This window comes from Pieris rapae, chromosome 1 (genome assembly GCF_905147795.1).
Source record: "Pieris rapae chromosome 1, ilPieRapa1.1, whole genome shotgun sequence".
In the NCBI taxonomy this organism is placed as follows: domain Eukaryota; kingdom Metazoa; phylum Arthropoda; class Insecta; order Lepidoptera; family Pieridae; genus Pieris; species Pieris rapae.
In genome coordinates, this window is record NC_059509.1 from 6265819 (window position 1) to 6282409 (window position 16591).

At 31.2% G+C, this 16591-nt stretch overlaps 2 protein-coding genes across 2 annotated transcripts; one reads left to right on the forward strand and one right to left on the reverse strand.

The window, feature by feature from the left end:
* Positions 1-3523: 3523 nt before the first annotated feature.
* Positions 3524-13773, forward strand: LOC110995803. Its single transcript, XM_022263142.2, has 5 exons — positions 3524-4027; positions 10202-10332; positions 10890-11028; positions 11191-11356; positions 11512-13773. The coding sequence occupies exons 1-5, from the start codon at positions 3861-3863 to the stop codon at positions 12328-12330; spliced, it is 1422 nt and encodes a 473-aa protein (XP_022118834.2). The 5' UTR covers positions 3524-3860; the 3' UTR covers positions 12331-13773.
* Positions 13099-16506, reverse strand: LOC110995813 (HEAT repeat-containing protein 3). The gene is made up of 8 exons (XM_022263158.2): positions 16316-16506; positions 15990-16238; positions 15802-15907; positions 15211-15729; positions 14738-14969; positions 14144-14414; positions 13584-13883; positions 13099-13271 (listed from the first exon to the last, which is right to left on the reverse strand). The coding sequence occupies exons 1-8, from the start codon at positions 16439-16441 to the stop codon at positions 13161-13163; spliced, it is 1914 nt and encodes a 637-aa protein (XP_022118850.1). The 5' UTR covers positions 16442-16506; the 3' UTR covers positions 13099-13160.
* Between the last annotated feature and the right edge of the window lie 85 nt (positions 16507-16591).

Consider the following 16591-nt stretch of genomic DNA (forward strand, 5'->3'; position numbering starts at 1 on the left):
TTTTGACATTTAATTAAAGGACAACAGTCTTATTATTTGTATTTAAGTCAAAAATCTGGTAGAATTATCTTTGCTTCGTTCCATGGGTATTGCTAATAACTATATAAAAGTTCATGAAAATATATAGCAGAGATATCAATCACACAATATTGTTAGCTGCTTCTTTTCATACTCGCCGGTAGCGCGGTCAGAAAAAAAACTTTCTGTTTGACTAATAGCATAGGCATGCCCGTGTTAGGTCTTATTGGGAAGATATCTCCCACGCGGCATCAAACTGTCTGTTAGTTATTTTAAGAAATATAATAAGGGAATATTTACTATGGAGATGTTGGTTCTTAACTCGCACTTGGATGTTTTTTGCCTGACCCTGACCGCGACCTCTTTGTGGGCAGATCTTTGTTGATCTTTGATAACTGCTAACGCACGAATAGCTAAACTATAGTACTAATGATGATTTAGGGGTAATTATGTACGTACGGGGTTTATACTAGTATAAAGCAAAATGCGCATTATTTTACTCAATGTTTGCCATTTAACTCGAGTTGTATGATTGGTGCTCAATGTCATCTGTAGTGGAGCATCCTATTCGCAATTTCCGAGGTAAGTCACAGTTTCCTTTCGTCGCACACGCCGTAATCTTCATTATACTCGAGTTACTTTTATCACATGGAACGAAAATAAACAAAATGGTTCACTAAAATTTTGGTTGTCATTCCTATCAAAGTTAGCCAGCCACATTCTGAAGACGTTTCACATAAAACAGTTGAACAAAGCCTTTACTAATTTAATTCGTTTATAAAACTGTAAAATGTAGGATCGAATCTCGGCGAATAGTTATAATGACACTTTCCTTTACAATCTTTCCTTCCTTACATGTCGAAATTAGAATGTGTCTAGACTCTAGATTTGCTGAGTGTTTTTTTAATCCTTTAGTGATATGTATAATATCTATATTTTATTTAAAAGAATAGCTTCATTATCAGCGTGAAATATCAAATGTACGAATGTAACTCTGGTACGTGAAAATCGTAGAGGTTTATGGTAAATCCATACAATGGCTGGAATAAGGTCATGGAAGTTTGTAACACCGCTAATCGATGGCAAATTTGAACGGTAGAATCTAGATTACACCGGTATAGTGCTCCGGTTTCACTTATTTCTTTTATTTGCATAGCCTAGACAGAATATATATTGTAACGTGTTTCATATTGGCAGAATATTATACCAGCCAAATCTTAATTATTTAACAAAAGCTGAATTAAGACAAGGTTAGTTAAATTAATGAGTAAATAATTACATTAAATATATTTTTAAATTGGTTGCAACTTTATTAGTTACAACTAGTGATTACATTAGTAATTACTTGGTAATAATAAAAATACCTACGAAGCTAATAAATTGTATTTCATATTTCCCCTTATTCATTAAATGATTAATACAATGCATAATAATAACAAGCCTATAAGTTAAAATGTGATTTTTAGTTAGGCGTACAATTCTAAATAAAAAAAATTATTCGGAACTGTTGTTATAAATTATTTAAGTAATAAAGCTACAAACTATTTGACAAGGGTACAATACGATGTTAAAACACTTTATATAAGTACTTAGTCAACAATTATACGTAGATATTCCAATATTGATAACGATTAATTACCGAGCGACCCAGTCAATGAATTTGCGATATCTAGAGCAATTAACAGTGCATCGCAAGAGCGAATATGAAAACTGTATTTTATTCACACGAGTAGCAGATCGCATTTATTTGAAATAAAACGTTTATTTAAATTAACTTTTTGGCTATGTTTCCATTAGTTTTATTTGTATTATTACAAAACAACGTGATAGTGATTCGTCAACAATCTCGTTACTTCTATTTAAGATTTATTTTATTTATTCACACTTCGTTGCAAAGAAACACAAATAACACAATACATAAAAATTACAAGGGATGCAACGGGCGGCCTTATCGATAACAAGCGATCTCTTCCAGATTTATTTTACTTAAGACAATGATTGGGTGTAATCTTTTGTTACTACAGATTTGGAAAATCTAAAAAAGGGTCACGAAGGAAGCTGAATAAGATAATCAATAGTCAATTCGAGTAGTAAAGTAGTATTGGAAGACCTGTAATGATGAGGAGTGATAAGGCTGACACATACCGGTAAACTTCTACCTACTCGTAACAATGATTATTTGAATGAAATGGCATCTGACCTGGCAATGGGTTTTACGTTCTTTACTAATTTAGCAACGAAGGTAAGATGGAGAATGATAAGAAGTACAGGGTCTAAATATGAATGATTATACGATTTTTTGTATTGCTCCTTCTCTGAAGGGTATTTTGCAGATGGTCCTGAAGTATCTAACCTATTCAAAACATGACAGGCAATCTGTGTGTAAAATCACTCAATACAAGTGACTTAAGTAATATAAAGGCATAAATTGTCGCCTTGTTAAATTGACAGAGGTCAGTGAACAGTCTGTTTATTTATTGATTTCTTCAATATTTGTTTTTATGGTTACTCTACAATGCATTTTTCCATAGCGTCCAACGTCATAATGAATACGCTACAGAACAATGTCTTTGACGCTAATTAAATGAACAACAGAACAAAAACAAAGACTGACTCAGATGTTTATCTTGCGATAATAATAACTTTCACATATTCAGTTTATCCCCAGTTTTCATTTGTCCCCAATCCTTTCAAATATAGCTCTTCTAACTATACCTTTTGATTTTACGATCCTATGTCAAGAATAAAAACTAGTAGATTTGATAAAGATTTTAGCAAACATACGGTACTTATAGCATATTTTGGTACTATTAAAATATAAAGGTTTCAAGCTAAGGTCATATACCACTTTCGACTTGGACTTTTCACATTCAGGAACAATATATATTCTAAAATAGAACTCAGTTGATAAGAATCACTGCTCAAGGCTCGTAAATTAATTTGACTTATGTGTATATATACATCAGTAAAACATTTAGTATAGCGTGATCGTTTTAAATAGATTTGTGTCATCAAAGAGTGGCATCATACAAACAAATGTATGCTCAGGATGTGATACGCATTGTTAACATAATAATGATTTTTTAGGATTCCAATACATTTTAAGACGTGCTGATCTTTAGATGATTTTCGAACAGACATAAGCTATAGGTTCTATAAATATAGAATATGTACCAGTATTTTAAAAAGTACATATTTATATTTAAGATTTTTCCATTGTACAAATTGTTTCTTGTGAGCATTCTAACGCGACCTTTGGCTCTTGAAAGGTGACGATTCAACGCTGACGTCAGGAAAAACTTGAACAACGTGGTGTTTACAATTTTCTATCGTCTAACCTAATTTCTCCCGAACATAATTAAGAACTAATAGCCAAGCAACAAGAAATAATGTTATTAATAATCATATTAATATTCCGTGGCTCTAAAACAGTAATTAATTTAGATGTTTTATATACGAATAAATGTATTATTTTAACAGTTCATATACCGATGCATTGTCGAGCGCATGTGTATATCGTTTAATAATTATGAGATCGCTCAAAAAATTGTTAATAAAACTATCTATTTCTCTTTGCTGTGTTAATAATGTTGTAAAGTGTGACTGAGGATAGTTGCGCGGCTCAGAGTTAGTGCAAACTACTTCGAAGTATCAACTACAAGTAGTGTGCCTCCGAACGTGCGAGGAGCGCGGACTTATTTTCCGCCGCGGAAAACAAACGCAATTATCTCAAAGTGATAACAGCTTGCTATCAGTGTGTGATAACTAACCAGTGATATAAGATAAAACCAATTGGTCGACGCCTGTTCTGTGTAACCATTATGTAAAATTAAAGTGGTAAAATGACGACCATGGCTTCCAGAAAGACTATATCTATCCACGATTATCCGGAGCACCTGAATCCCTTCCGAGAAGACGATAACCACAATAAAATAAGGTTCTGGACAATAGGGCGAAAGAGATCTAATAGCATTAATTTCACGGGGATTAAGGAGTTGAAAAATTCTTGGTAAGTTTCCCTGAAGATTTTATTAAGGAATATTGAAGTTCGGAATATAATTCCGGTATATGATATCTCAAAAGTAACGTAATACAAATGTTTGAATAACAATTACATCAACCAGAAGTCGGAAAGGCAAAATGTGTGCGGTTCACTCTACATTTGACCGCACGAAGGTAACATTGGTTAAGTCAGCATTGTTCAAAGGTTTAATGTTTGTACACTGTAATGTGTCCGGTTATTAATAACTGCAGTATGCGTCATCTTAAATTTGTTTTATGGACAACCTTGATTAATGAATAATTTTAAGACGTTGTTGAAATTCTCTATGTTTTATTATTTGCCTTGCCCACTATCTTTTAAGAAGAATTAAAATATCAACTTATGGAATCACAGATAATATAGGGAATAAATAATGAGTCATGTGTTGCGAAATTGTGTCACACTCTAATAAATCTCATTATAGCAAATGAGCTGCAAATAAATCAACAGGCAATAGGATCACTGTATTAACGGAGACAGAATATAGAAACACTTAATTATGTTCTCATTTTTTAGACGTTTGTCAAATATATCTGCTAAACAAATTGTTTATTTACCATACTAGTTACTTATAACTTTTCGTGCCTTGCCTTATCAAGGCTTAACAATTATTTCTTTTGAATAATGCACCACGCTTGCATGACAAACAAGATATTTTGTTCAAGTATGTACATGTAACTTTTAAATATACATACACACGTCTTGAAGTTACGATATTTATAGAGTTGATGTCATTTTATTAGCCTTTGCAAACAAAGGAGTACCACGATATCGCAAATTACATATTCAACATATAAATGTATTTCAAAGTCACTGTTCAAGAGGGCCAGGGTTAAGGACCCAATAAATATAATTTTAAATACTATACCAAGGTGGGCCCGGTAGTGCATGACTAAATAATACATGCATATAAAGTATGAGTTTCATACCCTCAGTATTCAATTTCTTCTCACAAACCTTAATACCTCAGTAGAAGTAACTAATAATAATAATAATAGCCTTTATTCAGATACATTTTACATTATATATTTTATATACATATAAACAAATTTCCATTTTAATCCAATTCTGGTGCATCTGTGTGCCCTTTTTTGGCAAAGGCCTCCTCCAAATCCCGCCATTCCTCTCTGCACTGTGCCACTCTCTGCCATGTACCACCTGCCGTTTCTTTAATGTGGTCAATCCACCTTCTCTGCTGTCTCCCTCTTTTGCGTTTGCTGTGCCTTGGGCACCAGTTAAGCAGTTTTTTGCTCCACTTTTCTGTACCTCTTGCGATGTGTCCCACCCATTTCCACTTTAGCTTCTTGATCGTTATTGTAACATCTGTTACCTTAGTTATTTTCCTTAATACTGTATTACAGTAGAAGTAACTACTTTTAGGTAAATCATTACTTGTCGATTAAAAAAAATGTATTCAATACATATTTGATTTATGTAGTGTCCACTCGCCACTACATAAATCAAACATATATAATATATTATTAATTTAAAGAAAAATAATTATAATAACTTTATACTCATCGATCTCTACTTTCCATTAACATAACAAAAAATAAATACTTAAAATATCATAAATAAATATTTTAATTTTTATTTTATATTATTATTATACGGAGTCCCTGTAGGCAAGGTTCCGAAGAAACACTTGGACCTTGCCTAAAGGACACAAGGTTAGTCGTTACATCACAGGAGACGAAGTCCGAAGAGCTGGCAGCTACCTCGGATAAAGAATTAGTCTAGATAGTCTAGCATCTTTATGCATTAGAGAAATATACGTATTTTTCCAAGATCCTCTTAGGGTTAAAAACTGACTTAGCAACGCAACAAACGGAAATGGATATGGTTGTTCCTGAACGTGTCTTGGCAAATATCCAAAGATTTCATTTGGTTTATTTTCTGTGGGATCTGTTTGTTTAATTATGTACTTAATGTAATATGCAATTTATGTTCCTTAATGCGTTATAAATGAACGTATATAAATCAAGTTTGTTTAAGATTTTTCGGAGAAGTTAAATATGATATAATAAATTAATGTTACCACTCTATGGATTGGTTTATTTGTGCGTTTAACCTCGAGGTCTGGTGTTCCGAAACCCAATAAAACCATTCGTAGATAAGATGGTCAATAACATCAAAAAGTATTGTTTATGAAGGTTACCTGCAGAAGTAAGATTCATAATCAATCATGTCCTTCACCTCTCAAAACCGTATACCCAGAAACGGGTATGTCGCATTACAAGTTACATTATTTTACAAATAACCACCTTAGACGTTACTAAATATTCTTATGTTGTTTTGTACTTCATCGGTGCATATAATTAAATATTTAGTTAACCTACCGAAGAATTGTCGAAAAAAATCGCTGCCGAGTAAACAAATATCGAATACTACCTAAATATTTATTTTTGACATTAGCCAGGAACTTAACATATTTTTTTAGCCTGTTTATGCCGCATATAAATCTACGTATAAAAATCTACGATATTTTCCGTCTCTCTACTTTAGAGTACGAAATGAAGCAAATGATTGCATGCAAGTTCTATTGATTATACGAGGGAGTTTCAGTTTACGGAAAAGGTTTCCATCAATTAAATTTATATAAATAATCTGTTTTGGCCTTCATATTCATTCAGGTATATCTTGTTACTAAACTAAATGGCAGTTTATTGATATTAACTGCATGTGTACGTCGTAATTTAATACACCGTAAAAGCTAGTTGCATATATACGTACGGGTCTTTGAAATTTTGCACAAATTTCAATTGATTTTTTACATGATTCTTCCTTCTTAATTACTACATTGGTAAAAATAGTCTAAGATCACCTTATAGAATAACAATCCCAACGAATATGCTATGACTTTAAAAAAGATTTAAAGGATGTTAAAGTAATTATTTACTCTAATGATTCATCGTAAATTCCTAAACACTGGAAAGTGGGTCACTGTTTGGTTAGAGCTGCTTCAGGCATTCATTATCACTGTATTTGCCTACATTTGGAAGGTCCTAGCCTCGGGAGCTATATACTTCTGAATGTCGTAAATCAAACTGGCTTGTAATCAACAGAAAATAATATTTGCAGACAGAATGCTGCAATTACCCGTTTTTAACATAATCTAACATAATGTTTAGGTATTTATAAGCATGGAACAAATAAGTTTGTGCATTAGTGATTATTAAATAATCACTATATGCACAAACTTAGAAAGTTAGAAAGTAATTACTGTTCGAGTCAACATATTCAAACTAAAACTAAACATTACAATAAGAAACTCACACGAGTCAGGAGTTTGAGACTGTAACTTACGTCATAGTCGATTCGTTTAAATTGCATATAATTATTGTAATTATTCCGTTATCGTTATTGAAGGATAAAAGAGCAACTTCAATAACAGGTCAAATCACGTATTATCGTACGACCTTGTTCGATTTAATGTCACTCTCACGTTAACTTGTCGCAGTCTTATTTAATTCAATAGAATTAAAAGTTGCACACCCTACTTCTTGTGGTCTTTTAGCTCAAAAATACCCGGATGATATTCCCAACGAAAGAGAGATGTTCTCAGTTGGAAGGTATACGTTACTAGGACGACATATTTTACAGTTTTATCAATTTACTTTTAGCAATTATATTATCGCAATTTTACAAATTATTATATAAATCTCGATTATTTTACTTTATTTGACACGATCCCGTTACAAATGTAATAATCACGTAGTAATCCGTTAAATGAAATTTTAAATTGTTCAGACTATGACGTCGGCCTTGCAAGCATCTGCTATATGTTTATTTAGGTTCGCACGCTTATCTCATCTTCATTACAGCAAGATGTTAGTCTGTATATGAACGTAAGAAAAATGTCATTTTGTCTGTATTGTGTTTTTCTTTTTATTTAACATTCATTTCTACAGTGAAGAAATGCGTCGCAAAGAAAAATTACTCATCAAATACAGAAGGCCGTTTACCTGCTTCTGTATTAATGATCACAAAACACATACCGAAATGTCTGGCCAATACCTAGAGTTGTAGCCCCACTGGTTACTATTAATATATCCTTTTTTTATTATTGTCTTTGAACTAAGTATGTAGAATAAATCAGTCGGGCTTATACATGAAGACATGAATATATATTTGGAACAGCTATTATAAATAAAGTTCTTGTCATCCTGGGTCCCTGAAATAAAAGTGGCGAACAAAGATACTGCCCTCACAGCTCATACATGTATGTTACTCCAAAAGCCTCCATAGTGCTCAACAACATTAAAAAAACATTGGTCCTGACAATCTCTATTTCCTAACCAAATTTCTTGAAAATTTACAAGTATATCATTATTACTTTAAGTTTTGTTTTGTTGAATTATCATTGAACAGCAAGAACTTATTTTGGATTTAGTTTACCTTATAAGCATAATTTGAAATCGTCTCAGTTCAACAGTAACAAATTCAACTGCATATTAATCTGACAGCATGGAAATTGACTTGTTAATTAGTGTTGTTACTCAATTCTTTAAACCAGAAGAAATCAATTGAAAAGTAGGTAAATCACGTTCATTGTTTGTAACATATCATGCATTGATACACGCAATCAATTTGGTCACGGACACAACCGACTGAGGGCGTTCGAATATTTAATAAATTAACGGAATTTCCTAATTTCTTATTGTCAGACTCTTATTGCGAAATGTTATGTTATTTGTTATCTATTGTCTTGTCTTGTTGTCCTCTTTTCAAATTAGTATTAGGTACATAATTTTTAGTAACATATTATATTTTATACTTATTTTTTTATACACCTAGTGGACCTGCTTAAGCGCTTCTTAACCTTCAAATAAATATTAACTGTTGCAATTAACTATTATATATATATACGAGTGTTAGATGCGCTTTCTAGGACCATAAAGGTTGTGGCGTATATTTTTTATAATCTACCTCTGATATAAATCGATTTGATATTTTGATATGATACCTTCTTTTTAAAATCTGTCCTTAGTTAAACATGTAGCTTTTAACGTGTATTGCAATTTGTCTTTATTTCTTTTAAGTATTTAATTAACCATTCTTCTGCGACATTATTGTTAATATTTATTTAAGTAATAAAAATGCTAAAAATAGACCTATTATTCTAGTATTGGGTTATCAGGGCACCCAAAGCTACCTTTGGGTTCTCGGTCGTTAATGCCGATCCGTCACGGCACAATTGTGACCGCTCAAGTGGAATCAAGTGCACTAAACTTCCATTACTTTTGTCAGAGTTACGCCTACAGGCATCCGCTCACCGGACTGTGGGATCTTCTTTCTCAACAATGAAAATTGGACGCACAAATAATAGCGCAATTTTTTCATTAAATCCTGAACATTTTATAATACCACATTGTATTTGAATTATGTTGAGATGTTACCAGAAAGGCATATTAATTACTACGAAGTATTACTTGCTGTTACCAAGAAACAGTTGCGGATAAAAGGTTTCATTTATTTTATTGTAACCGTTGTTCCACGAATTTCCTTTAGGTCGCTTAAATTTAAATTAAGATTTACACGGAGATTAAAAACGTGTAATACATACAAAATACAAAAAACATAAGCTTGAATAACTTTAGGATTTATTTTTTAATTTTGACAGTGTAAAAATTAGTAAGTCTACCAAACATTTCTTGTGTTTTAACCTATATAACAGCTGATGCTACTTCGACTCCCACAACTTAATTTTGTTATAATGTTCAATAATGGCACGAGATGGGGCTTCATTAAGAAATGCTAATCGCAGCCTATCATAGCTTTGTTGTTGAGTAGGCCCACAACGAAAGTCATAATAAATAATTGAACGAAAATTTTCTCGCGTTAGGTTCATTTTCACGTGCAACAAATTTTAGATTTGGCGGCAAATCACAAAAACAAATGACAAATGAATGCAACATACTGCATTAGGTTACTAAAGAGTTCTAAAGTTAAAATTTAAAAAAAGTTTTCATTAGCAAACTGGCCAGTTCTAAACATTTTCATGAAATTTGTACCATTTCATTCTTATTTACCTATTTCCTGGTTAAAACCAAAAGTTCTCGTTATATTAGTTCTGATATATACATTCCTGAAATACATTAAAATCGCTTTTATAATTAAAATAGTGTTTTGACTTTTCAGGGCCTTGCGATCATTTATGAAAAAAGGAAAAAAGAGTGAGCAAACACCTATTCCCATATCTACACCAAGTAAGCCTACTAACCAATTAAATGGAGATAGCAGTCCTATCGTCTTCAGAAGAGCTATGCAGTGTAAGATGCTTCTTATAAAATTATATATATATAAGACTGAACAAAAACATTTAAAGGTATAAATAACAATTTTTTTTAAACCACGGCTTTTAAATTTAAACGTATAGTCTCCAGGACTATAATAGGTATGTTAAATTAGTAGAAACGCGCGTACGCACCTACGCTGAACCTTATCCTAAATCTATATAGCATCATAGATTGCCATAGGTTTATAGTCGTATCTTATTTTCAACATCCATATAGGTACATGCATTATTTACTTATCTGATTTACTGACTTCTTAATTTATCAATAAGGCAGAAACATCGCAAAAACAAGTATATAAAAAATATAAGTTTAAAGCAATACAAAATATAATAATAATTGAAATAGAAGTGTTTCTGATTCAGAGATAAGATTTTTTTAATGAAGTATGTGTAACAACTAAATATACAATAATAGGCACGAAAATATAAACACAGCGATAGATAACAAACAAAAAACACTAAATGAAAAATCAAGTTTAGCCATGAAAAACTCGTATTTACTTCTATTTATTATTTCTGTCATATTTTCAGACTCTTCAATGTCCAGAAGTACAATTTCTTCTCCGGGAACTGACCGCTATGTGTATGGGGGTTCCATAACGCCATTGCCACGTTCACGGTTTCAAGAACGTCTTCGTAGTTCACAGCAAGATGTTAACACTTCTCCTAGGTTGTTAATAATATAAATAATATTTTTACATAAAATTAAACTTGTATCACAATTGCAGTTTACCAGCTTTAGATCTTTGAGCAAAATTCCCCTATTCGCCAAAACACATTTTCTGTTAATCATTTATAATTCATAAATATTTACCATAAAATTGTTTCACAGTGCTACGCCACGAATGGCTCGCAGTGAGATAATGGGTTCCAGGTTAAGTGTAGTAAGCACAAACCCCTTCGACGAACCGCCGATACCTCCCGTTCGCGCTTCTAGAAGAAAGAAGAACCGCGCTCCGCCACCGCCGCCAGCTACCGAGATGTCTGCAGACGATTCGGTATATTACCTGTTTCCTATATTTACTAATATTTTTACTTAAAATTTAAACTGAGAAAAAAAATGTTCCTTTTGCTATTGCTTTTTAATATTAAATTTAACTATGTACTACTTAAGTAGACAGTTAGATTCAATATAAGTTTTAAAACATTACAGATTAACTCGTCGGTTGATTCAGAAATGCGCATTAGTGAAACTGAAAATAAGAAAACCGATGGTATTGTTGATGATTTAGATGAGTTGAACCTTAAAATTGAACTTAAAATAGTTGAGGATGAAGATCAATTACACACAGAAAGCAAAGTTGGTCCGAAAGCTGCTTATATAGAAGAAGATGAACCCTCTCTGCAAACCAGTCTAACCAATAATCATATAACGGAGACAGAAGAGAAAGGTGAAAAAATAACAGAAAATTTAAACATAGTAAATAATTCCGATTCCGAAGATGACATTCTCAAGAAAGTTTCATTTCAAAAAGTTAATATTAATAGATATAGAAGAAACTCTAGCGTTAATGAAGATGATGTAAGATTGCGAAGAGGTAACTTGGAAGATTACAATCTTTCCAACAAACGGAGCAAGAGCTTAACAAATACAACCGATGGAAGTTATGCTATCTACGACATCAATTTAAATGATAATAATGTTGACGAAAATAGTAACCAAGAACCACAGAAAGTCATTTGTAAAGTTTATGAAGATCGCAAGCAAAGTATCGATAATTCCGTATCGAGCACCGAAAAGGAATTTATAGAAATAGACAAAGCTACTAGAGAACTAGAAAGGGAAATCAGTAAATTAAATTCAGCGTTAAACGACGATGACTTATCATCGATCAACGATGGACGTCTATCCGTTTCTGACATAAAACGTAAATTCGATCGCAGTGACATGTCATCACCGAACCCGATACCAAAGCCTAGAAGAAGTCACTACGGTGGATCTATTTCACCGATTAATAATCCAGAAACGTAAACAGAACAAATAATAGTAAATAAACATATTTATGGAAATATAAATATAAAAAAAAACTTAATTTTTGTTACATGAGTAATGTTTAGATCTCAGTTTTATTTCTTGATAAAAATTTTTTAAATTTAATTCAATAAAATTTCTAAGCCAATCTATTTCCGATTAACGAATGCGTTTTAAATTAAAATGATAATAATTTATATCTAGTTAATGACCAATACAATTAATAACCTTATTAGGAAAAGTTTTTAATTCAAGAGGTTTATAATAAGGTATCTATTAAATAATAGTTCCTTTGGAATTTTGTCAATGTATATATTCGTCTGTTAACGGTTATAAAATAAATTTAAAAAAATACATAGTGATTATTTCTATTACGTAATTGTAATTGTCGCGTTGATATAAAAAAAATCATTCCAGAGAGAAGACATCATTGTTAAATTTTTCGCCATTTTGTATTAGACAATATTTTTTTAAATAATTACGATATTTGAAACTCATTATAGAACAAGTTACCTACATAAGTCATAAATTCATAATACAAAGTAGATTAAGACCTTGTGATAATTAACTTCTTATAATTCTTGAGACTTTATCACATTTTTTAGAACCAAAGCATGTATTATTTAATTGGAAAATATATTTATTAATACATGTGTTTTTGATACTATTTAACCAATGTGATGTATAGATTACTATTTATATTATGTTGGGTTTTAACAGTTTGTTATTTAATAAATTATGATTTTGAAATAAAAAGATATGTTTTAGATGTATAAAATAATTTTATGTATAAATGTGAACATTATAAATAATATGCTACTTAGCAATTCCTATAAACTACTAATCCTTGCTTTTTTATATTTAATAAACCTGGGAAGGTTAGAACTAACTGTAGAGACCAAAACTTTGTATTCCTTTGGGAGCTTTCGCTGCTGTCGTGACTGAAAAAGAAAAATATATTTATATGTAATCAAGAATAACTGCTTTTTATAAAATATTACTTTCTTCACACACATTTTGAGGCCAGTGGGTGCTTTTTCTACTAATGAATCCAAAATATTATTTGGTCCAAGAATCAAACCAAGGATATGTCTATACACCTAACATCTAAGCCATGCAGGCTAAGGTATTTTATTATTTTATAGTTACAACATTAAGAATGTTCAAATTTATTTTGAACATTCTTAATGTTGTTCTTCCCAATACAAATTTGAAATTTGTATTGGGAAGATAGACAATACTTATTCACTTACTTTATTTTTAAATATTGGACCTAAAATGCCTAATTTCTCAACAAGTTTCACTTTTACTGCTATTTCATCTGTCTCATCTTCCGAGTATAAATCCACAAGCGTGTCTATAGCTTCAGCAAGAACCCAAACTTCATTCTCCTTATGTGCTTGATCCAATAAAAATTCAGTTATTGTACATATAACTGCAGTAGTTGTATCATTTATATTATTTACTAATAGGAGAGCCAATATACCAATCATACGAATAAGGTTAGATCTAATTTCTGGGACTTGGCAGTCCTTTATTCCATTTAACATTATCTGTAAAGGTAAATAGCAATTATTATAATATAATAATTAATTATTAATAAATATTTATAATTATAATATTTTAGTAATGAAATTATCAATCTATTTTAATTGAATAAATTTCTAGTTAGCAAAGATTTGACAAAGGCAAGTGAAATAATAAGAAAAAAATAAGGAAACTACAGCTGAAGTATTTGCCCTCTATGCAAAATACATATTATTTTATTGAAATAAAATAAATTGTTTTTATTTAATTTAAATAAAAATCTTACCTCAATATCGGTCAAAGCCAAATCACTAAACAAACCACTGTCATTATTAATATTGCCATTTTCTCTAAATTTAATTTTATCTAGGGCAGCCCTCATTACCGCTGTGGCTGACTCAACTAAATTCAGATTGTCTGAGTTTTGTTTGAATACCAATTTTCCAGCATCCACCCATATCCTATATATACGGTTTACTCCACCGAGTTTGTCTATCGGTAAAGCCATAAGGATATTATTTACACACAATAATGCTCGAGTTTGAAGGTTGTGAATTCTGTAAAGAAATAATAAAATTCTAATATATTTTTCAGAATTTATAAATATAATTAAAATTATAGGATAGGAGTGTTGTTACCTTGACTCTAAAACATTATTAAAAAAATAAATATATTTCCCAAATAATAAATATATTTAAAGAAATAATACACTACTACATTTATGAAATTGGACATCCTTAACTTGAACATTGTAAAAATAATTATTCACATTCTGTACCATAGATAGTACTAGTATACTGAAGACAGTAATTGACACAGACAGTGAGCCATTAGCATGATCAATATTTTTGTATTATTTATTACATAAATGCATCCTTACTTTTTGTAAACAAGCAAAGACTCCTCATATTCCTTTAAAATTAACAAAACATTTTCCGCTGGTAATTGAGTCCGCAACCAAACTTTCTCAAATAGTTCAAGAGAGATCATTGCTTCCAGAACCTCTGGGGGTAATTTGTCTTCAGAGTGGAGTGTTTCTCCATTAGTAATAATATCATCATCAATGTTTTCTTCACTCTCTGATGATTCATCACCTTCCATTTCATCATCATCTATAATGCCAAAATAGCTTATAATTATTATAGGAACATTACTTGTTTTTTAAAAGGACCTGAGCCTGATAAGGATATTTGGGCACTAAGTAACAAAGGATTATTGTAAATAGTGAAGATTTTGTAAACATCCTATAGGCTACATGCATACTCAACATTTAAAGTATAAAGGAAAATTTAATGACAATAACATACAACACTCAACATGTGACATCTGTGATAACTGGTAGTATAAGCTTACCTTCACATGAACAAATATTGGCTAATATTTCAATAGCACTTTGTTGAGCATCTAACATGTATGTCACTGCTTTAATCTGATTTTGTAAAACAAGAGCATCTTTTCCTTTGGTCTGGACAATTTTCCCTGCTCCATTTCGTAAAGGAACACAGCTTGATAACTGGTTACTTGCAATTCTATGATCAATTGACAATGTTTTTGCTAGTATTTGCATTATTTGGCTAACAACATCCACTGGTAATGATGCAATATTCCCATTACAAATATTTATAACTATTCCAGCTGCTAGTGTTTTTATAAGTAATATTTGAGGTTCATTGCTATCTAATAACAAAAATCCCTTTAAACTTTGTTCTGTTGTCGAATGAATTTTTTTCATTGCTACATTATTGTCTTCAACTACTACCAATATGCATTGCAAAACTGCTATAACAATATCACTCCCAAATGTGGCTATGTCTAAATACCTTGGTAAAATATCCAGTATTCGTGATTCAGTTAAATATTTGACTGCCATATCTGTAAATTAACAATAAAAAATTAAGTAATTTAAGAAGAATTTAAATTATTTAATGAAATTTTAACACCTACCAGAACTTTCACACAAATTTAACAGGAGATTAACACACTGAATGAATGTATCAATTTCTTCATCTTTTGTTTTTGTGTTTACTTCTGGTGTCCATGACTCTGTAAACTGTTACAATAATACATGACAAAATTTAGTTTCAAAGCAAAGCAGTTTAAAATAATTATAATAGAATGCAACATAATTTTACCTGATGAAAATAGCAGACTAGAGGTGTCATAACATCTTGCTCCATTAAAGCTTCACATACATGTTGTAAAACTGATAGGTTGCGGAGTGAACCTGCAGCTGCATTTCTCACAGAGACAGAAGGGTCAAGAAGAAGAGGAGCAACTATTTTTATAAGACTTTGTTCAATAATTTTCTCAATATTCTCAGGACTTTCAATCAACATAGCAAGTGTCTGAAGTCCACAGTACTTCTCCTCTACATTAACAGTCTGAAATGTGTAAATATAATTGAAACAAAATTATATATGTAAAAAAATTAGTTTGATAACAATTGTGTTTTACTAACCTGTAACTGATCTATTATTGTCTGAATAGCATTTTCATTTGACTCTAATGGAATTTCGTGTTCAATAGATTCAACAACTTCTGGAGCTTGGCTTTTATTTGGCCTGCGCTTCCTTATTTTTCCCATTTTAGAAACTTAACCTAAAAACAACACGTTTCTACTTGACGAGAATTTTTAAATATCCTTTCACATCCAGAACAACAAATTATAATCAAAAATTGACAGTTGACAGTTGACAGATCACGCCTTATGATTGAAGTTATAGCTATTATGCAG

What these genes read in the sequence shown, in the direction of transcription:
- LOC110995813 (XM_022263158.2), bottom strand. Translation starts at nt 16,441, where the DNA reads ATGGGAAAAATAAGGAAGCGCAGGCCAAATAAAAGCCAAGCTCCAGAA. An exon ending in AAATTTGTGTGAAAGTTCTG is followed by an intron (nt 15,730 to 15,801) that starts GTAGGTGTTAAA and finishes GTTAATTTACAG; the next exon opens with ATATGGCAGTCAAATATTTA. An exon ending in TGGCTTTGACCGATATTGAG is followed by an intron (nt 13,884 to 14,143) that starts GTAAGATTTTTA and finishes TTACCTTTACAG; the next exon opens with ATAATGTTAAATGGAATAAA.
- LOC110995803 (XM_022263142.2), top strand. Translation starts at nt 3,861, where the DNA reads ATGACGACCATGGCTTCCAGAAAGACTATATCTATCCACGATTATCCG. An exon ending in AAGGAGTTGAAAAATTCTTG is followed by an intron (nt 4,028 to 10,201) that starts GTAAGTTTCCCT and finishes TTGACTTTTCAG; the next exon opens with GGCCTTGCGATCATTTATGA. An exon ending in CTTCAGAAGAGCTATGCAGT is followed by an intron (nt 10,333 to 10,889) that starts GTAAGATGCTTC and finishes TCATATTTTCAG; the next exon opens with ACTCTTCAATGTCCAGAAGT.